The sequence below is a fragment of the Oncorhynchus gorbuscha genome, linkage group LG03 (genome assembly GCF_021184085.1).
Source record: "Oncorhynchus gorbuscha isolate QuinsamMale2020 ecotype Even-year linkage group LG03, OgorEven_v1.0, whole genome shotgun sequence".
Lineage (NCBI taxonomy): Eukaryota > Metazoa > Chordata > Actinopteri > Salmoniformes > Salmonidae > Oncorhynchus > Oncorhynchus gorbuscha.
Window position 1 is genome coordinate 86518461 of NC_060175.1, and position 22729 is coordinate 86541189.

Here is a 22729-nt window from a genome sequence, read left to right on the forward strand (position 1 = left end):
ACACTGATCGACAAGAACAATAACACAAATGTAAGATACAACGATATACAAACAATACAGCAAAAACATAATACAAACAATACATCTAAAAAAATCAATGTTTTGCTGTTTTCTTGAGTAATTGGAGATGGAAGGGAGTTCTGTATAAAACTGCGTTCCCGTGAATTCGCTTTGGACTTGGGGACTGTGAAGAGACCCCTCGTGGCATGTCTTCTGGGGTATGCACAGTATGGGTGTCTGAGCTGAATGTTATTTGATTATGCAAACAATCTGGAATTTTTGTCACAGTAATATTTATCATAAAAACCAACAGAGAAGCAGTTAATCTCTCATCAACTCTCAACCAGGAAAGACTGGCATGCACGATGTTCTGTGTGTGCAGTTAAGGGCATGGCGTGCTGCTCTGTTTTGAGCCAGCGGCTTCTTTGCTAGGTCTTTCTTTGCTGCACTTGACCATATTACCAGACAGTAATCAAAGTGGAACAAGACCAGAGCCTTTTTTTGTCAAAAAGACATCTATGTTTCACAACTTTGGACATCAAAGTACAGCACAGTACAGCTAAGTAAAGTAGAGTTCAGTATAGTTCAGTACATTACAGTAGAGTACAGTAGCGTACAGCACAGTAAAGTAGAGTATAGTTCTGTACAGTAGGGTGCATTAGAGCACAGTAGAGTAGAGATCAGTACAGTACAGTAGAGTTCAGTACACTACAGTAGAGTACAGTAGAGTAGAGTACAGTACAGTAAAGAGAGTATAGTTCAGTTACAGTACAATACAGTACATTATAGAGTACTCAACTCTAGTGTGCTCTATTGTGTACTGTACTGAACTATACTCTACTTTTCTTTACTCTACTCTACTGTGCTGTCCAAACTTGTGAACAACTATGTTTTCCCATTGGAGCTAAGTAAACTGCATAAATTTCACTACCAATTTTTAAGAAAATCAGTGACTGAGTTGGTAACCGAATTTCGAGTTTTAATCACTTAATAATTAATCAACAAAATTGATATCAGTAAAACCCTATAACTCATTTATAGTTATACCGTTACTTGTTACTTCTGTGAACTTTCATTATCTCCCTCCTCATGAGGGAGAGAAATTTAAAAAAATACACTACATGCTCAAAAGTATACTACCGTTCAGAAGTTTGGGGTCACTTAGAAATGTTCTTGTTTTGAAAGAAAAGCACATTTTTTTGTCCATTAAAATAACATCAAATTAATCAGAAATACAGTGTAGACATTGTTAATGTTGTAAATGACTATTGTAGCTGGAAACGGCTGACTTTTAATGGAATATCTACATAAGCGTACAGAGGCCCATTATCAGCAACCATCACTCCTGTGTTTCAGTGACACGTTGTGTTATCTAATCCATGTTTATCATTTTAAAAGACTAATTGATCATTAGAAAACCCTTTTGCAATTATGTTAGCACAGCTGAAGACTGTTGTCTGATTAAAGAAGCAATAAAAGTGGCCTATAGACTAGTTGAGTATCTGGAGCAACAGCATCAGCTGTTGATGATACAGATTATACAGTTTTGTACTCAACTGGCCCCTCCCCAGATTTTGTGTTAAATTTTCTACAACAAAGCTTTTTTAGTGTCCAACAAGCTTTCCCTACCCTTAACCTTGTTCTGAACACCTCCAAAACAAAGGTCATGTGGTTTGGTAAGAAGAATGCCCCTCTCCCCACAGGTGTGATTACTACCTCTGAGGGTTTAGAGATTGAGGTAGTCACCTCATACAAGTACTTGGGAGTATAGCTAGACGGTGCACTGTCCTTCTCTCAGCACATATCAAAGCTGCAGGCTAAAGTTAAATCTAGACTTGGTTTCCTCTATTGTAATCACTCCTCTTTCAGCCCAGCTGCCAAACTAAATCTGATTTAGATTACCATCTGCTAGATTATGGATCGGTAGGTAATTGTGCTCTCGAGCGGCTAGATGTTCTTTACCATTTAGCCATCAGGTTTGCCACCAATGCTCCTTATAGGACACATCACTGCAATCTACACTCCTCTGTAAACTGGTCATCTCTGTATACCCGTCGCAAGACCCACTGGTTGATGCTTATTTATAAAAACCCTCTTAGGCCTCACTCCCCCCTATCTGAGAAATCTACTACAGCCTTCATCCTCCACATACAAAACCCGTTCTGCCAGTCACATTCTGTTAAAGGTCCCCAAAGCACACACATCCCTGGTTCACTCCTCTTTATAGTTCGCTGCAGCTAGCGACTGGAACGATCTGTAACAAACACTCAAACTGGACAGTTTTATCTCAATCTCTTCATTCAAAGACTCAATCATGGACAGTCTTACTGACAGTTGTGGCTGCTTTGTGTGATGTATTGTTGTCTCTACCTTCTTGCCCTTTGTGCTGTTGTTGTCTGTGCCCAATAATGTTTGTACCATGTCTTGTGCTGCTACCATGTTGTGTTGCTACCATGTTGTTGTTATGTTGTGTTGCTACCATGCTGTGTTCCAATGTGTTGCTGCCTTGCTATGTTGTTGTCTTTAGGTCTCTCTTTATGTAGTGTTGTGTTGTCTTTCTTGTTGTGACGTGTGCTTTGTCCTATAGTTATTTTGTTTTTATTTTTTATTTTTAATCCCAGGCCCCAGTCCTCATAAGAGGCCTTTTGCCTTCTGGTAGGCCGTCATTGTAAATACGAATTTGTTCTTAAGTGACTTGCCTAGTTAAATAAAGGTCAAATAAAAATAAAATAAAACTGGATCTCGTGCTTCAGATACTCAACTAGTCTAAAGAAGGCCCGTTTTATTGTTTCTTTAATCAGGACAACAGTTTTCAGCTGTGCTAACATAATTGCAAAAGGGTTTTCTAATGATCAATTAGCCTTTTAAAATGATATACTTGGATTAGCTAACAAAACGTGCCATTGGAACACAAAAGTGATGGTTGCTAGATCGAATCCCCGAGCTGATAAGGTAAAAATCTGTCGTTCTGCTCCTGAACAAGGCAGTTAACCCACTGTTCCTAGGCCGTAATTGTAAATAAGATTTTGTTCTTAACTGACCTGCCTAGCTAAATAAAATAAAACAATTAAAAATACTGAAGATCTCAGTGATTTTCAACGTGGCACAGTCATAGGATGCCAACTTTCCAACAAGTCAGTGCATCACATTTCTGCACTGTCAACTGTAAGTGCTGTTAGTGGAAAGGTCTAGGAGCAACAACGGCTTAGCCGCGAAGTGATAAGCCACACAAGCTGACAGAAAAGGACCGCCGAGCGTAAAAATCATCTGTCCTCGGTTGCAACACTCAATACTAAGTTCCAAACTGGCTCTGGAAGCAACATCAGCTTCATGAAATGGGTTTCCATGGCCGAGCAGCCTAAAATCACCATGCGCAATGCCAAGCATCGGCTGGAGTAGTGTAAAGCTCACCGCCATTGGACTCTGGAGCAGTGGAAATGCGTTTGCTGGAGTGATGAATCAGCCTTCACCATCTGGCAGTCCGACAGACAAATCTGGGTTTGGTGGATGCCAGGAGAACGGTACCTGCCCGAATGCATAGTGCCAACTGTGAAGTTCAGTGGAGGAGGAATAATGGTCTGGGGCTGTTTTTCATGGTTCGGGCTAGTGAAGGGAAACGCTACAGCATACAATTACATTATAGACGATTCTGTGTTTCAAACTTTATAGCAGCAGTTTGGGGAAGGCCCTTTCCTGTTTCAGCATGACAATGCCCCTTTGCACAAAGTGAGGCCCATACAGAAATGGTTTGTCAAGATTGGTGTGGAAGAACTTGACTGGCTGCACAAAGCCATGACCGCAACTCCATCGAACACCATTGGGATGAATTGGAATGCCGACTGCGCGCCAGGTATAATCACCAAACATCAGTGCCAGACCACACTAATGGGTTTGTGCCTGATTGGAAGCAAGTCCCCGCAGCAATGTTCCAGGAAAGCCTTCCCAAAAGAGTGGAGGCTGTTATAGCAGGAAAGGAGGGACCATCTCCATATTGGAATGAGATGTTCACTCATGTAGTGTATCTTAAAGATATGTGGGTTTTTGGTAATGGAATTTCAAGGCACAAGGCAATGTTTCTTAAACTTACATAAGGCAGAACATTTTCTCCAAACTAAGTGTTGATATTAGTTGGCAGGTGTCTCTACTTCAACATGATTGTGTTTTGATGTATTTTCTAATGCCTTTTCAGACTTTTTCTGGTAGATGTTTTCTCAGACCCCTTTTCCATCTGCTTCACCAGAAATCAAAGCCTTTGCTTATTCCAAATTATTAGGATTGAAAATGGTTGAAAAATGTATATATGCCTTAATTCAAATATATAGACTCTTAGCTTTCATTTCACCCCCAATTTGACATGCTCCTATAAACTTCTCATGTTGGTGCTCATTGGTCCTTTTACATGGAAATGACCGCCACATTCTAGGGGTCAACAGAGCATCTTTTACAGTAGTTAACCTACTCATGCATCAACAAAAGAATGTGTCATAGGTCATCATTTTAATGTCCTGCATGTGCTTATTACCACTGTGCATCTCTAATTGACTATGTCACCGCTCCGACACAACTGTTTTTCTGTACACAACCACTCATTTAAAGGAGGAATTGAATAATCAAATGGGTGGGTTGACGCCATCATCAACCCACCCAATGAACGTGGGAGGTGAGGCAGGCTGGGGGAGGCAGGCAGAGAGAAGGTGGAGGAGGACGGAAGCACAACATTGGAACGGCCTTAGGGAATGCTTTACAGTTTCCACAGCAACCATGTTTCTACAACATATTGTAAACCTAAGCCAAGGACAGTGTACACCAACTTTAAAATTAATTGATATCAATATTCAATTATGTGTTATCACACCTTTTCCAAGTTCCCAATAGGCTTACAGCACAACCTTATATGTGACTACTAGAGCTACAACAGAATAATACACAGTGAAGAATAACTACAAATATAATTTTATCCCCAAAAAGATCAAAGGAAAGTGGTTTTGTGACTGTAGGGTAAAATGTAGACAACGCCACCACTAAGTGCTTCCACGTAGAGGATGTAGTGGGAGGAGCTTCACTACTTGTTGAAGAGGATGCTGCTGCCTTCAGGGCATCTTTACTAGAGAGGGTCCAGAGAGATCTTATTATCTTATACAGTATACTGCTCTTTATTGGCATGGGTCAAGCAGGTTGAGCTAAAGCATATTCACAAATCTGCCCAAGGAAAAGTTATTTCAGCAGTGTCTTTGTGTAAGAGTCCCTACTTAAAGATACAAATGTCAGAATGCACTGCAACAGAGGGGAAGGGGAACAGCATGTGCATTAGTGGTTTGCGAGTCAGCTGTTTGTTCACCCGCATCCGGACACAATTGCTAATAACCAATCCACAACCGTCTGACTAGACTTTATGTGATAAAGTAAGAATCTAAGGCCCGCACCTGACCCGATCCCGCTAATATAGGAAATGCGCTGTAGGTTACAGTCAGAGACGGCGGAACCATTTTTTGACAGGGAGTGCAGATTTTCTTTTGTCTGATTTCGATATGTTTCTGCTTATAATTGGCAACATTTTGGTAGGCTACTTGTTAGTCAACTTGTCTAATATTTAAAAAAAGTTTTATACCTTTATTTAACTAGGCAAGTCAGTTAAGAACAAATTCTTATTTTCAATGATGGCCTAGGTACAGTGGGTTAACTGCCTGTTCATGGGCAGAACAACAGATTTGTACCTTGTCAGCTCAGGGGTTTGAACTTGCAACCTAACCACTAGGCTACCCTGCCGCCCCAGGGTTAAATACATGTACCTTCTCTGTCATTATATGTTGCCCTAGAAGACTAAATACACCCCTGCTCAACAGAATAATTTCATAAATCGATCGATTGAAGGCTTCAATCTAGTTGACATCCGTAAACTTCTCTGTCATCTCTGCTTCTTTGGCAGAGCAAAGACGTTTAGGGACCAGGGAGAAAATGAAATAACAAAAAGAGAAACGGGAACGATTTAAGGTGCAACATTTCTAAATGACATCAGTTTGACCGGCTGTAAGGAAATAGAGAGCTGTGAAAACAACCCAAAGTGTTTCTGATAAGATTTCAGTTCGGCTTGGATGCATATTTAGGTTAATATCAGCTTTTATGATGCTGATAAATATAGCACCTTTACAGACAGTATCTAACTGTGCATTTGCATTCTCTCAAGATGCTGAAATAAATAAATCACATTTCTATACTCCTGTTCCCGAGTAGAAATGTTTCCTACATTTGGTGTGTCATTTTATTGCAAGAAATGCTTAATTCTGCAGGAGTTAATATTAAGGCTATACAAGAGGTTATAGACCTACAGTCAGTGTCCAGATTTCAGTTTTCATTTAACCCATCTGAACAGTATAGGCTACAGTTCCCTTCATGTGTCATAGGCCTATTTGAAGTCCCCGTCTTGTGACTGTTGAATTTGTACAGCGCCTCACAATCATCACACATTACTGCCATCATCCTCTTTCACCACGTCACCAAATCTTTCCCAAACATTCCAAGGTAACATATGGAATTATTTTAAGACGGTCATACCAAAGATCATTTAGCTATTTGATTTTGAATTTCAAGACCCCTTAAGTTATCAAAAAAATATGTTAAAAAATGATTTGATGAAACATTGATTTTGGCATTACTGCTATTAGCCAAACACATTAACGAACAGATTCACTACATGGAACAACAGATAACCACAAAAAAAATCTAAATGAAGTTTTCTCTGAAGATCAGGAAACTATTTAAAAACCTTTTGGCGTGTATTTATCCTCTTATTGTAGGTACTAAACTATCGCCACATATACTTACATTTTTTTTAAAACAGGCAACGTACCAGGAACCTTTAGATTCATTTTTTGAGAAATGTGGGGGTCATAGAGCAAAATGGAGAGTCTCATCTTTCAAAGGAGTGGTCAGAATAATTTGTAGGCCAAACCGATTTCCGGGATGTCTCATGGTGTCTCAAACACCACTCTGCCACCTTTCACCACAGATGTGGAAGGGCGATATTGGCGGATTGGAATGCAGCCCATGCGAAACAATGGATTTCTCGAGCTTAACAGACAGATTTTTATATTATGTCAATTTGATTTCACCTTTTTTAAGGTGTTGTTTTGTCTATATCCAACCCACACACCATTCATCTACCCAATATTTAATGACCCTAATCCCGGCCGCACCGCGGATATCTGTGGGGACTGCGGGTAATGAGTCAACTGAGTCAACCCGCGCATTAGTAATGTGCATGTACTTCACTGTTATAGAGACTTGAGTGGCTTCTGTCAGAGAATCAAATCAATTACAGTACCAGTCAAAAGTTTGGGTTCTTTGCTGGTGACACTGTCTGTGATTTATTTAGAATTCAAGGCACACTTAACCAGTATGACTACCACATAATTCTGCAGCGATACACCATCCCATCTGGTTTACGCTTAATGGGACTATCATTTGTTTTTCAACAGGACAATGACCGAACACACCTCCAGGCTGTGTACGGGTTATTTGACAAAGAAGGAGAGTGATGGAGTGCTGCATCAGATGACCTGGCCTCCACAATCACCCGACCTCAATCCAATTGAGATGGTTTGATGAGTTGGACTGCAGGGTGAAGGGAAACCAGCCAACAAATGCTCAGCATATGTGGGAACTCCTTCAAGACTGTTGGAAAAGCATTCCAGGTGAAGCTTTAAATATGGACTTGGTATTTTATCAAATAGGGCTGTCTTCTGTATACTACCCCTACCTTGTCACAACACAATTGGCTCAAATGCGACAAATGAACTTTTAACAAGGCACACCTGTTAATTGAAATGTATTCCAGGTGACTACCTCATGAAGCTGGTTGAGAGAATGACAAGAGTTTGCAAAGCTGTCATCAAGTGAAGTGAAGCAGTGACAGGACTATGATACAGCTCACTTCACTACCAGAGATTACCCGGTGAAGAATCTCTACTTTGAAGAATCTCAAATATAAAATATGTTTTGATTTGTTTAACACTTTTTTGGGTACTACATGATTCCATGTGTGATATTTCATAGTTCCGATCTCTTCACTATTATTCTACAATGTAGAAAATAGTACAAATAAAGAAAAACCCTTGAATGAGTAGGTGTGTCTAAACATTTGACTAGTACTGTATGTAATCACAGACGACTTTCATCAACATCAATCATTTCTTCAGACTAAAAAAGGAGAAAGGGTAAACCAGATGGTGATGGAGGAGAAAAGAGGAAGTGAGTGATGGAGGAAGAGGATACAAAAGTCATTTCTGCAGCTCCTCTGAGTCATATCTGCAGCAGAGGGAAACAGAAACAGTGAGGGGGAGAAAGAGAGAGACAGAGAGAGAGAGAGAGAGAGAGAGAGAGAGAGAGAGAGAGAGAGAGAGAGAGAGAGAGAGAGAGAGAGAGAGAGAGAGAGAGAGAGAGAGAGAGAGAGAGAGAGAGAGAGAGAGAGAGAGAGAGAGAGAGAGAGAGAGAGAGAGAGAAAGAAAGAGAGAGAGAGAGAGAGCAAGTATGTGAGTGATTCAACAGAATTATCTTCCTCTGCAACAAAAGCCATTACCATCCCCTGCATTTCAAAACAGAATAAATGTCAGCCTACAAAGCAGAGGAAATGTCCACATGTACATTACATTTACATTTAAGTCATTTAGCAGACGCTCTTATCCAGAGCGACTTACACATGTAGTGCCCTCAAGAGAGGCAGAGAGAGAGAGAGAGAGAGAGAGAGAGAGAGAGAGAGAGAGAGAGAGAGAGAGAGAGAGAGAGAGAGAGAGAGAGAGAGAGAGAGAGAGAGAGAGAGAGAGAGAGATAACTCAACTTCTTTCTTTTCTTCAGCACATCAGCAATACTCAGCAACTCTAACCGGCCGTCCTAAACACCTTAAGTTTCCTACGTTCCTTCTCTACAGGGAAATGTTATGAGCAAGCCATTTTGCAAGCCATGATCAACGTTATAGTACTTGCTACCTGGTGGAATATTTCAGCATGGGGAGAACTGTCATATCATCCCATTAAAAAGATTCCATGATGGCCATAAGATGCCTGGGATGCCTACTGTCTAATATTGGACATCCCAGGAGATCATACACACATACACACACACACAGCAGTAATCACCGCCCCTTGGCCAGGAGTAATTGAACTCAGGTCACACTAATTAATCTCTCACACTCCCTCTGTGTGAGTCTCCATCTCTGTTTCACACGTAGCCAGACACTTCCAAACATTTGCACAAGCATGCAGAAATGCACACATGACAGAATACACCCAAACAGCACTCTATTCACTTGTGCACCACTTTGACCACAACCAATAGGACCATTAGGCACACAGCCACTGACATGGCTCCAGACTGACTCCTGACTCTGCTGACCCCTGTATCTCTGTCAGATTCAGTAACCTGAGGACCTGTGACTCACATTGTTCATCTTCCCATTAAGGTGCCAGAGGGAGTGGAATATGGGACGAAATATGGGAGAGCTGTTTGGGCTTCTCCGCATAGCCGCTGGAAGAGGAGATGGGCTAGTTTGTGCTGTTGTTGCTGTGGTTCAGAAGCAGAAGTGACACGGTTATCATACTCTAAGTCAGGCCATTCTACTGTACATCACAGCCCTATAACTCAGAGCAGGAGGACAGGACAGTCACATGGGCAATGTTGAGTTTTTTGGAAGAACCTTCACTAAGAAGCCATAAATACCTTATCTCTAAACCTAGTTCCTCTGCCCTGCCCTCTCCCTGCCTCCTCCATTTCTCTAGCTTGCTACCTCTCTCTTGCTTGTTCTCTCTCTCTTTCTTTCTCTCTCCCTCCATTGATCTCCCTCTACCTCCCTGTTAACAGATGGTGAACCAGTGTGTGTGTTACACGGTTTCTCTTTTAGAACGAAGCATGCTGAGTTGGGGTCGCTCTCTCTCTCTTCCCCATCCTCTCTACTCTATCTCCCTCCCTCCCTTCCACTCTATATCCCTCCTCCCTCTGTCTCTCTTTCACACTTTGATCTGAACCATATCTAGATGGCAGAGGGTGACCTGAATATGGAAGAAGTAAATATTGTGATTATTAGTGTGTTGTTGTTGACAGATGACAGGCCTCACCAGTAGCCTAAGAACGAGCTGACAGGTGAGAGTTTGGTAAGGTTTTGAGGACAAGGTCAGGGCAGAGATCTACATATAGGCAAACCTAAAATAAATCACAATTATTTACTACTGTAAATGTGGCACTTGAATTGAAGAACAGTAGCTATTAGATAAACACCTAAACCAAGTAGCTAATGTGTCACAACCAACACTACCATTAACAGGAGAATCAGCAAACTGTCCTACATTCACATAACACCCACATAAATAACTAATATGTGTTTCTATCTAATGACTAAGTCATCCCACGGGATGGAGGCAGGGGGACACAGAGGAAGGAACGGAAGAATAGACTGAGACTATGGGAGACGTTCCTGATCAATAGGGAATTTAGTCTAGTCAAGAGTCTGAATCAATTTGATGAGGGACTGAGAACAAATAAAGATCAAGTCATGACACAATGAAGGAATTATGTCGTAGTCCACCAAAATGAGAAATTAGATGATGATTTTTCTGATGTTATTATAGCTTCATAACACATTCTGTATGATGCAACTAGCTTTTTGGTCATATGTTAGAATACAACAGTATTTTCACAGGGATCTGCCTCTAGTCAAACAACTTAGATAATAGACCTAGTACCAGAACATATTAGACCAAACATTAAAATCTGTGTGTGGAAGTAAAACTGAGATGAGTTCCAGACTTTCACTTTAGCTTGACTTGGCCAGTGAAGGGCTGATCTACTTCACTCAAAAACTAACCTAACCTTCACTCAGAGAAAAATACAGAAAAGTTATGGTGTATTGTGGTTGTGATGCCGAGCATCATGGGAGTTGTACATTGAGATACGCACGTTCAGGCTAATTCCCGTCTCATCATTATTGAATTGTTATATAGGCGGGCTTATGAAACCACGAGACATAAAAGATTGGCGAAGAGTAAGTCTGAACCTACTGTAAATATTCTGTCTGGAAGAAGTTGTTTTTTAATGTTTAAAACTGTTATCTTCCGTGGCTAATTGCACATGCTAATTGATAGCAGTGGCAAGTGGGGCCAAAGACATTTAATTTAATTTACTATGCAGCCTGCTACAGCCAGACAGGCCAGGGATATTGTGAAAATACTGAAAGGACACTTTTCACCAAAACCACTAGGTATTGCTGAAAGGTTTAGATTCCACAGGATAAATCAGGAAGAGGGAGAATCAGTGACAATGTTTGCTGCTGCATTAAATAAACTATCAGAGTACTTTAAGTTTAATGATGCACTGAATGCTACGGAGTGAAGCTACACAAAATATACAACTGACTGAAAGTAATCTGATCTTGGCAATAGGCTTAGGCGGTATCCAGATTTTCATATCGTCATACTGTCCTTCTCTCATTCCGGGATTTATGGTATTACCAGCATATCACATAAGGGGGCGCTAAAAACACAAGAATTTGAACAAAATTAGCACAAACTAATAGCGAAATCACATAGACGCTGATAACTAAATGCTAACGATGCTGGCAAATCCACCTCAGTTATACAAGCATAGCTAGTAGTTACCGAATGTCATTTTTGGTGAGTGTGGATATTTACAAGTGAATGTGAACAAGAGAAATTGTGCAAATAAACAAAGTTGTGATGCATTCTTTTCAGAAGGAAGAGCAGAATGTGTACATGGAGCAGATGGGAGAAGAACAGAGAATAAAAAAACTAGTAGGAAGCACAGGGAAAAATGGAAACTGTACAGTACAGCTAACTCATCCAGAGCTCTTTGACTTCTGGCAGAAAGCCGTTATAAGATATCTGATGGCAAACATAACTTCATCACCTCATGTGCGCCGCGCAACAGAGACTCCCCCATTGTGCTATTTAAAACAAACACATGACTGGCTCAACTGTTCTGGGGAACTATGGTAAGCTTCATAATGTAAAATAATGTGACAGGTGAAATGAAGAACACAATCTGATTTATCTCCTAACGTATTAACTTAACAAGTAGCTACAAATATTCACATTTATTGAAAAACTTCAAAGAAATGGTTTTGACAGTATTAAAAAACAATCCCATGGCTTTTTCCAAGTAGCCCGGTAGCCTACTTGGCAAGGGCCATTGAAGTCAGTGTGTCCATGGAACTAGCTGCCAATGAGGCTCAGCAGTTTAGTTCATCAGGGAAAGTGCACAGAGTTGCAATTGAAAATCAGAGAAAGGGAAATCAAGGCACATGCTTCCGCTGTGGCAAAGCGGGACTTCAGGCGTCTGTCTACATGTTGGTGTAAGGACATGGATTGCTGAGCCAGTGGTAAAAAGGGCCACCTTGAACAAGCCTGCAGAAACAAAAAGAGCTCAAAGAAAACGTCAGAGACATGTTCACGCTTTTGAGAAAGAGAACAGAGAGGTGAGTGACTCATCAGACGAGGAAGTCACACGGAATATTCTGACTGTTGCTGTGGGGCCGCACGGCTACTATGTCTCTCTCTTACTAAATGGGTAGCCGGTGCATATGGAGATGTGTCAGACACAGTCTACAAAAAGACACTGAAACACCTTCCACTTCAGCTAGCACACATCATGTTAAAGACTTACACAGGTGAATCTGTCGCTGTAATAGACCTCACTGAGGTCACAGTTCAGTTAAACAGACAAACTGACAAGCTGCCACTCTATGTCATGTAAGGAAACTATCCGCTGTGATTGATATGCAGGTGAGTGAGGACCCAAAGGCGACTTAACAGAAACTGAGTTTATTCAAGTCCAAACAGAGAATAACATAATCCTCAATCCTTAACAGGAAATGTCCAAACGGGGAAAACAGAAATCCTCTAGTTGTTGAGGGGAATCGCAGGATAAGCGGCAACAGACTGCAGGTCCCTTCGGGTAGGCGCGGGCCGTAGCGGACAGAGACACCTGCTCACACGCAGCATCTGATGATAAGGCAAAACACGACAGGACGGAACAAGAACACAGCAAACAGCAAACAAGAATCCGACAAGGACAGAAGCAGAAACAGAGAGAGAAATAGAGACTTAGTCAGAGGGCAAAATAGGGGACAGGTGTGAAAGAGTAAACGAGGTCGTTAGGAGAATGAGGAACAGCTGGGAGCAGGAACGGAACGATAGAGAGAGAGAGGGGGATAGAGAGAGGGAAAGAAACCTAATAAGACCAGCAGGGGGAAACGAATAGAAGAGAAAGCACAGGGACAAGACATGACAATATATGACAATACATGACAGTGATGTTCATGGCAGAAGAAAATCCCACTAGACTGGCCATCAGTTCGTAGAATGACACATGGAGACCCAGGCCTACCCGCCATCTTAAAGAAACATGGAGAAATCTTTAATGGAAAGCTGGGTAGCATGAAAAATATTACAGTGAAGTTTAGCATGAAACCAGACAGCAAACCAAAGTTTCTGAAAGCACAACCCATACCTTGTGCTATCAGACCAAAAGTTGAGGCTGACTTGGACGCTTTAGTCAAGCACAAAGTACTGGAGCCTGTCAGTGTGAGTGAATGGGTAACACCCATAGTACCAGTCCTTAAGAAGGATGGTGGAATCAGGATATGTGGAGACTTTAAAGTCACAGTGAACCGTTACCACACACCAATGAATATCTCTACCTGTACATGACCATCTGATCATTTATCACTCCAGTGTTAATCTGCAAAATTGTAATTACTCGCCTACCTCCTCATGCCTTTTGCACACAATGTATATAGACTCTTTTTTTTCTACTGTGTTATTGACTTGTTAATTGTTTACTCCATGTGTAACTCTGTGTTGTCTGTTCACACTGCTATGCTTTATCTTGGCCAGGTCGCAGTTGCAAAGGAGAACTTGTTCTCAACTAGCCTACCTGGTTAAATAAAGGTGTTCTCAACTAGCCTACCTGGTTAAATAAAGGTGTTCTCAACTAGCCTACCTGGTTAAATAAAGGTGAAATAAAAAAATAAAAAAACATTGTGATACAGAAGAGGGTCTTCAGGTACCGTCATCTACCGTTTGGAATCAGAAGTGCGCCAGCGCTGTTCCAGAGGGCGATGATCTTGAGTGGATTGCCTGGAGTACAATTCTACCTGGATGACATCCTCGTTACTGGAAAGAACGAAAGAGGACATTCTACAGAATTTGGACTCAACCTTACAGAGATTGATGGACTATGGACTGTGAGTTCGTAAGGACAAATGGGCATTCTTCATCGGTTGAATACCTTGGACACGTCCTCGATGCTACATGCCTTCAAGGTCAAGACTCTCTTGGATGCCCCAGTGCCACAGAACGTCAGCCAACTGCGTTCTTTCCTGGGGTTACTGAATTACTATGGACGCTTTATGCTGAGGTTAGCAACAAAGCTGAAGCTGCTGAATCAGTTGCTTTGTCAGGACAAAACGTGGAAATGGACAGGACAATGCAAGGAAGCGTTTCCGAAAACCAAGGAAACACTCCTGATATCTGAGGCACTGACGCACTTGGACCTGTCATTGCCCACCCAACTAGTTTGTGATGCTAGTTGCTATGGTGTCTGTTACGTCCGTCGTTAGTGGTAGAATGACCGGACCAAGGTGCAGCGTACATTTTCTTTATTAAATGTTCCACCAAAAAAACAATAAACAATACAACGAACGTAAAGCTTCGGAGTGCAAAACATGCAACAAACAAAGAAAAGATCCCACAACCTAAATGTGGGAAAAAGGACTGCCTAAGTATGATCCCCAATCAGAGACAACAATAGACAGCTGCCTCTGATTGGGAACAACACTCGTCCAAAAACAAAGAAACAGGAAACATAGAATGCCCACCCAAATCACACCCTGACCTAACCAAAGAGAGAAATAAAAAGGCTCTCTAAGGTCAGGGCGTGACAGTACCCGCTGGAGGTTCCGGACTGGGGACCGTCGCTGCAGGCTCCGGACTGGGGACCGCCGCTGGAGGCTCCGGACTGTGGACCGTCGCTGGAGACTCCGGACTGCGGACCGTCGCTGGAGGCTCCGGACTGGGGACCGTCGCTGCAGGCACCGGACTGTGGACCGTCGCTGGAGGCTCCGGACTGTGGACCGTCGCTGCAGGCACCGGACTGCAAACTATGAAACACACCCCTTTTCTCCCTCCACTATATAAGCCCTTGACGAAAATGTAACCTCCTGTTCCAAGGATGTGAGGATGACGGTCCGATGTCAGAATGGTTCAGATAATAACTACAGAACGAAGCCAACATCAGTGTGAGCTTTGGTTGCAAATGGTATGAACTTTGAACCCTTATTCACTACAGAAGTGATACCTCCTAGCCATTGAGTTAGCAACAGCAGCTGCAAACGAGGGTTAGGAAGGAACAGACAGAGTATCCCGTCTATCACACAACAACGTTACTATAACGTATCCAATTGACCACCAGAGACAAAGGACAAAGGACTCGGTTTGGCAACACGGCCTTCCATCTACCACCAACCTAGCGAAGCGCAGCTCAGAGTAAATATTTATTGCATTTTCCTTTTCCAAATGGGCGATAATTTAGAATGCATAAAATACTGTATTTACGATAGCACAGCTTCTTCCTTTGGTCCTCAGTCTTCCTTTGGTCCTCAGTCGCTCTTTCTCTCAAACCCAGTCCTTTTCTTTTGTGTAACCAGTTGTCATATCTGTTCCTTCCGCTAGGGATATTTTCCTTTATGACGTAATTTGTAATCAAGGTATAATTAATTCTTTGTATATGTAAATCTGTGTGATTATTTTGGTATTTAGTAAATAAATAATTTTACCCAATTTTGTATTGCTGATTCAACTTGTTAGCCAGGGTTCGTGCAGATAACCAAGAATTTTCAACTTTCAGATGAGACTGAATTAAGGATCGATTAATATTGACTGCTATTGATGTAAAATATTACTAGGTCTTTAAGAGTTTATTCGGAAGATAATAGCTCTATAAATATTATTTTGTGGTGCCCGACTCTCTAGTTAATTACATTTACATGATTTACATAGCTCAATCAGGTAATATTAATTACGGAGAAATTATTTTATAAAATAGCATGTCATATCACACGACAATGCCTTCAGGTAAAGAGTAGCCGATCGCTTTCGCATCAAGGACATTGAACAAAGCAGAAAGTAACTACACACAGATATAACGAGAAGCCCCAGGCATCATATTTTGAGTGAGTATTTTTCACTAGTATCTGTATGGGAGGAAGTTCACCCTTCTTACAGCTCATCATTCGCTGACGAGCACATTTGGACTGCATATACGACATCAAGTACCCCAAGTCAGAACTGCACTGCAATGCAGGTGGACTTTCCAGGTTACCACTACCTGTGGGTCAAGCCAGAGTCATGCCTGGTGGACATCTTCTACTTCAGACAAGTGGAAAACGCACCAGTCCCTTCAACACAAGTGCAGAGAAAACACCAGAAACAACCTGATGTTATCTGAAGTGATGGACATCACCATCAACGATAGAGCCACTGGGTTGTCTAGTTGTCTGCTATGGGGGAGGAGAGCAATCATTCTGCCTTAGCTGAGGACACCAGTGTTGCAACAGCTACACTCAGAGCATTGTGGAATGGTTTGCATTGTGGAATGGTTTGCAACCCAGGCCACTTCTGGTGGCCTGGGTTGGATGGAAGCATTGAGGAGAGACATGTTCCTCAAATCAGAAGGATCTCAACGTACCGCAACTTGCACCTCTTCGTCTGTGGGATTGGCCTGGAGCAGGCATGGCAACACATACACGTCGACTTCGCAGGTCCATTTGAAGACATAATCTTTCTTGTGGTCGTGGATGCTCATAGCAAGTGGCCAGAGATTGCCATCATGAGGTCTACTACTGCTGAGAAGACAATCGAGAATCTTGGAGAAGTCAGTTCAGCTTGTTACTCCATCTTGTAGGCGACAACTGACCAATGCTTACACAGCTTCCTTCTATCCTATAGGAACAAGCTTCATGCAACCACCAAAGCATTGCTTGCATCGCTACTCATGAAGAGAGAGCTATGCACAAGCTTTGACCTACTCAAACCTCTGAACGCAAAGGAGTGCGATGTCAACAGGAAGGTTAAATCAAATGTTGTGTACTGAGAGCAAAGAGCAGAGTTTTCAATCCTGGAGAAACTGTCTGAGCTAGGATCTACCTCAAAGGACCAAAGTAGGTTCCTGCTGCAGTCATTGCTCAGACTGGTCTTGTGTCCTACATTGTCTAGACTGCTGAGGATGTCATCTGGAAAAGGCACATAGATCAGTTACTGGTGTGTAAAGCAACACCGATAGAATCACCAGTCGTGATTGACCCAGAACTGTTACTGGGTGACACTCTGACCAAGCAGGCATCACCTAAGGGCTCAAAGTCACATTCTCAGGACACTGACTCAGGCACACCCATACAAGTGTGTGATGAGACTGTAACACAGGCTACAGTCTAAAGACAGTAACCAGGTTTCCATCCAACCATTTCATGCGAGTAAAGTACATGTTGAATAAAAAATGTCATGAAACTTTCCATCAGGCCTTTCCAAATGTCGACAAAACAAAATACGCTAGACAAGGAGGATATTTTATGTTGGTAAAATGTATTTTGTGAGAAATGTCAGTGGAAATGCTTTTATGCGCAAATATTGATATAATAACCATCACATTGAAATAAACTTGGAGTCACACCTTACGTGATATCATGTTGTGTGATCCTCCCACTATGCCTAGTTGGCTACAGATTAAATAAATTATGTTGATCTTCAGAGGGTGGTGAAAGTGCAAGGTGATGAGCTCAATTGATGCTCCTTTCCAATAAATATCGAGGTTCTTATTCTGGTGACATGATCATCGATGATTGGCTGCCATTTGACAAATAAAAATAATCTTGCTCTTTTGTCCATTATAATCTTATCATGTAGGCTGGCCTATGCACACTGTATCTGTGAGTTGTTGGCTAGAGCACACGTGCCAATACCAGAGTGGGAACACTCGCTACATAACATAACATTTTTTGTAAGAAAACCAGAGAGTGTATTTTTTATTCGGTACATGGAAATTTAACCACAAAAAAAAAACATTTTTATGTGCACTGCATCATCACGTACAGATTTTTTGAGTCAATTTGATGGAAACATCACTGGTGGGAAATTTCGTTTTTACGTGGGTTTTATAATATTTGTGTGAAAATCTGTCACCAATTGGATGGAAATCTAGCTACTGTTATTGAGAGTCAGGTTGACCGCCATTACCCTACGAGTGATAGGTGGGCACCAAGACGCTTGGACTTGTTCATAATTGTTTTTAGGTGGGAACGAGATGTGGTGTATGAAACCCACGCAGAGCATCATGGGAGTTGTACATTGAGAAGTGTTTGTTCAGATTTTTTTTATTTTTTTTTTTATTTCACCTTTATTTAACCAGGTAGGCTAGTTGAGAACAAGTTCTCATTTGCAACTGCGACCTGGCCAAGATAAAGCATAGCAGTGTGAACAGACAACACAGAGTTACACATGGAATAAACAATTAACAAGTCAATAACACAGTAGAAAAAAATGGGAAGTCTATATACAATGTGTGCAAAAGGCATGAGGAGGTAGGCGAATAATACAGTTTTGCAGATTAACACTGGAGTGATAAATGATCAGATGGTCATGTACAGGTAGAGATATTGGTGTGCAAAAGAGCAGAAAAATAAATAAATAAAAACAGTATAAAAACAGTATGGGAATGAGGTAGGTGAAAATGGGTGGGCTATTTTCCTATAGACTATGTACAGCTGCAGCGATCGGTTAGCTGCTCGGATAGCTGATGTTTGAAGTTGGTGAGGGAGATAAAAGTCTCCAACTTCAACGATTTTTGCAATTCGTTCCAGTCACAGGCAGCAGAGTACTGGAACGAAAGGCGGCCAAATGATGTGTTGGCTTTAGGGATGATCAGTGAGATACACCTGCTGGAGCGCGTGCTACGGATGGGTGTTGCCATCGTGACCAGTGAACTGAGATAAGGCGGAGCTTTACCTAGCATGGACTTGTAGATGACCTGGAGCCAGTGGGTCTGGCGACGAATATGTAGTGAGGGCCAGCCGACTAGAGCATACAAGATAAATGGTTGAGCTAATTCCTGTCTCCCTTATCATCATTATTTATATGTTATAAAGATGTGGTTATGAAACCCACAAGACATAACAAAAGTGTATTTCTGAGCAGATGTGGGCGTCCAGCTATATTTTTCTGACAGGCAAAAAGCAGAACATAATCATGTCATAGGCTTTCTCCACACACACACACACACACACACACACACACACACACACACACACACACACACACACACACACACACACACACACACACACACACACACACACACACACACACACACACACACACACACACACACACACACACACACTGCACACTGTCTTCCTCTGCACAATACTGTACATATCTCACTCCTACACACAATGCATCAAAATCCCTCCTTCACACGACCCCACTAACAAAATCAGCACACTCATACAATGGAACACCCACAGAAAGAGGAACACATGAACAGCCCACACAGTGCAGTGCCTATACATTTCACTCACTGAACTAAAACTCAAACTGTATTACAGTAATAGCCAGTCGGTGTAAATGAAACCCTATCCACATAAATACACTCAGGATCCTTAAAACAAAGCCCCAAGCAGATTCATCAATATCTAATAATCCCAGTGTGTCACACACTCACCCATTCAGTACAGTAGCTACCTATCTGTGTTGCGGTCTTTACACAGTGAGCACATCGCTTCACCTCAGGAGGAAAAATATCCCTCTGGTTTTACTCAATGGTGCTGTCACTCACTGAGATACACAGAGGAGTTATATAACTGTGCGATCACAGTTAAATGAACAGCATGTCAACTCGTTGAATTCAAACAAAATGAATTAAGATCAGCAACAGGGGACATTTTGGGCATAAATCATTTGGGCATGTTGGGAACTACCATCAAGAAACAGTGACAACTAGTGACAATGGTTTACTTCAGTCAGGGAATAGGGTCATAACACCATAGCCATCAAGCAAGTGAAGCAACCCATGCTTCCATGGGCCATGGAAAGAAACTGTGGAGAAAACATGGGAATTATACGAGAGAGAACCAGAGACACATTGTAGCATAACTCACTTTCTGCGGATGGTGGAGCTGTTGGTATCGGAGCTGTCTGTGTGTTCCAGTCTCTCCCGCTGCTCCCTCTCGGCTGGGTTTGAGCCACAGGACATGCCCCGGGTCAGCCTGGTGTGGGCACGTCTCTCCCGGCTCGGCCCTGCAGGGGGCACCACCACCGCAGGGGGTGGGGCAGTGACCGGGCTGGTGGTGCTGCCATTACCTCTACTACTGCTGCCAGGGTGGATGGGCAGGGAGGGGGGCTTCTCTGATCTGTGGTTGGTGTTGCTATGGTTCTGTTCGGGGAGCTCCGGGGCTCGTGGAGGAGTGGGTCTTTCCAGCCTCAGGTCCTGGTTCTCCTGGCTGACTCGGTCCAGCTGGCCTTCCAGCTCCTCGATGCGCCGCCGCTGTGTCTCCAGGAGCTTGGCCTGGCTCTCGATTATGTTGTTGAGCTCTAGGAGGTACTCCACGGCACGGTTGGGGCTCTCGGGGCTGGTCTCCATGGTGGGAGGCCTTGCTCCAGGGAGGCTCCAGGGTACCACCACCTCCGCCGCTACGACCCTGGAGCTCCAGATCCCACCCCCCCACCAGCCCTGATGAGTGGGGGGGGAGAGGGGAGGACGGACAGGGGGGCTGGAGGAAGATGAACTTGGAGATTGTTTTTGTCCCTTTCTACTTTACGCAAAAAGCCTTTCAGAGATTCAGAGAGGTCAAGGGACACAACAGAGTGTGTCGACAGTTTCTCTAATTATTACATATCAAATATCACAATGCAAGATGGGGTTGGCTGCAATTGTTCTAGGTCCATAAGAGATGGCTAAACCAAGATAACGGTGCAAAGTTGAAAAACAAGTAAGTGGTACAACTGACTGGGGTTAGCTGAATACTTAGTGTCTTTAAATTCAGCATCTTGAAGGATGGTGGAGGGTTGAAATCCAGGGCTTTGGGCGTCAGGTGTCATTATTCCAAATTATCAACCAAAATCAAACCATAAAAGAGAGGTGGATCAAGGTAGAGAAACAAGAGACAGAGAGGTATAGTTGAAATCTGAAACAATAAATGCACCATATCCATCTTGACAATTCAATATGATTCTCTCTTATAGAGAAGCAAACATAGAGGGTTACTGTGTAATAAAAGATCAGTCAAATAAAGAGAATTACACACCAGTGGCACTTGTCATAAACCTGTGTTCTCCTTGTTAACTTCAGTCGAGATGTGTTATGATCTCAACAGCCAAGTGTTGTGGTGCAATTACATTGATTATTTCCTAAAGTATTAATGATCACTAAACGTTGTCTGTTTCTCCTGCTAAAAAGGGAAAGGGGAAAGGGGTCAGGCAAAATGGCTTGTAATGGTCTCCCACTAATAAGCAGTTTTTGTCAAAGATTATATAATAGAGAAAATTCCATGTTCCCTCCCATATAGACTATCCCCGCAGTCTCTACCTCATCCTCTTCACCCCATGACTAGATGTGTCTTTGGGGGATAAAAATGAAGACGTCGGACGACTGATTCATTTCATAGTTGAGGTCCAAGTCCTCACCCCTGCCCTGTACAGACCACATCCAACAGCTTGAGATTGCCTTTTAGGCTACAGTTTTGCCCGTGTTCCTTGTAATATCACCGCACTGCGATCAACGTCACGCATCCATAACGGATAATTGCCTACTCGATCGAGTCCTCTACAAATCTTTCGACAGTCCAGTTTCTTTCAGAAAATTGTTAGCTGAAAAATAATATAAACGTAAAATAGTTCACACGTCTCCAATATACATACTTTATCGGTATAAGGAGTTTCCACTTGCCTGTGTCGCGACGGTTCAGGGAAACCAATAAAATAATCCTCTACTAATTTCTAAAATCCCCTATAATAAAAATAAAGTGCATTTAGCAAACGATTTTCAACTACAGAGGCGGTAACTTCGCACTAGTGGTGGCACAGATAAACGAAGATATGTACTCCTTGCAAATCTGTGAACTGTCCTGAGCGCGCGTGGTGCTCAGGAGCGTTCCCGTGGCGACGCGCAAGGTATGCTGCACAATCGTTATAGACATGTAGACTAGACTCTAGGCAATTTAAAATGTATATTTTTCCAAAACGTTTTTATTTGATTGTCTGTAATGATAGATTTAACGAACATTTTATGTTGTCTTTTTAACTGCATTTATCAGCCGTTAAACTCTTTACCAACCGTTAAACTCTTTTTTTAAAATAGGTTTTAATATTATAGCCTATAGTTTAGGCTACTGGTTTGCTGTAACTCCACTTCACAAGCATTTCCCAAAATCTCCGCGGTGAAGGGACGTTCCTCAAGCCGATTCATGGTCTAATGGTCTAAAGTAACTAAACCATTAGACTAGAGTAGACCATTGTATATTACGGGCCTAAATATTGGAAGTGCACAAAAAAAGGTATAGTATGATTCGTATACTGTATATATGGCTCTAGGGCCAGGCTGGACTCAACTGAAGAAAAACTAGCTACTGCGCGCGTATAGCGCGTACTGCGCTATTACCAAGTTTAATTGCAGGACG

General features: G+C 42.3%; 1 protein-coding gene across 1 annotated transcript in view; it reads right to left on the reverse strand.

Annotated features, from left to right (window-relative positions):
- The window catches only part of LOC124032102 (IQ motif and SEC7 domain-containing protein 2-like), a 66118-nt gene extending 43920 nt beyond the window's left edge, over positions 1 to 22198 (reverse strand). Inside the window, 1 exon segment of the mRNA XM_046344208.1 lies at positions 20213 to 22198. Within this exon segment, the coding sequence (XP_046200164.1) occupies positions 20213 to 20694 (482 nt within the window). The 5' untranslated portion in view covers positions 20695 to 22198.
- Between the last annotated feature and the right edge of the window lie 531 nt (positions 22199 to 22729).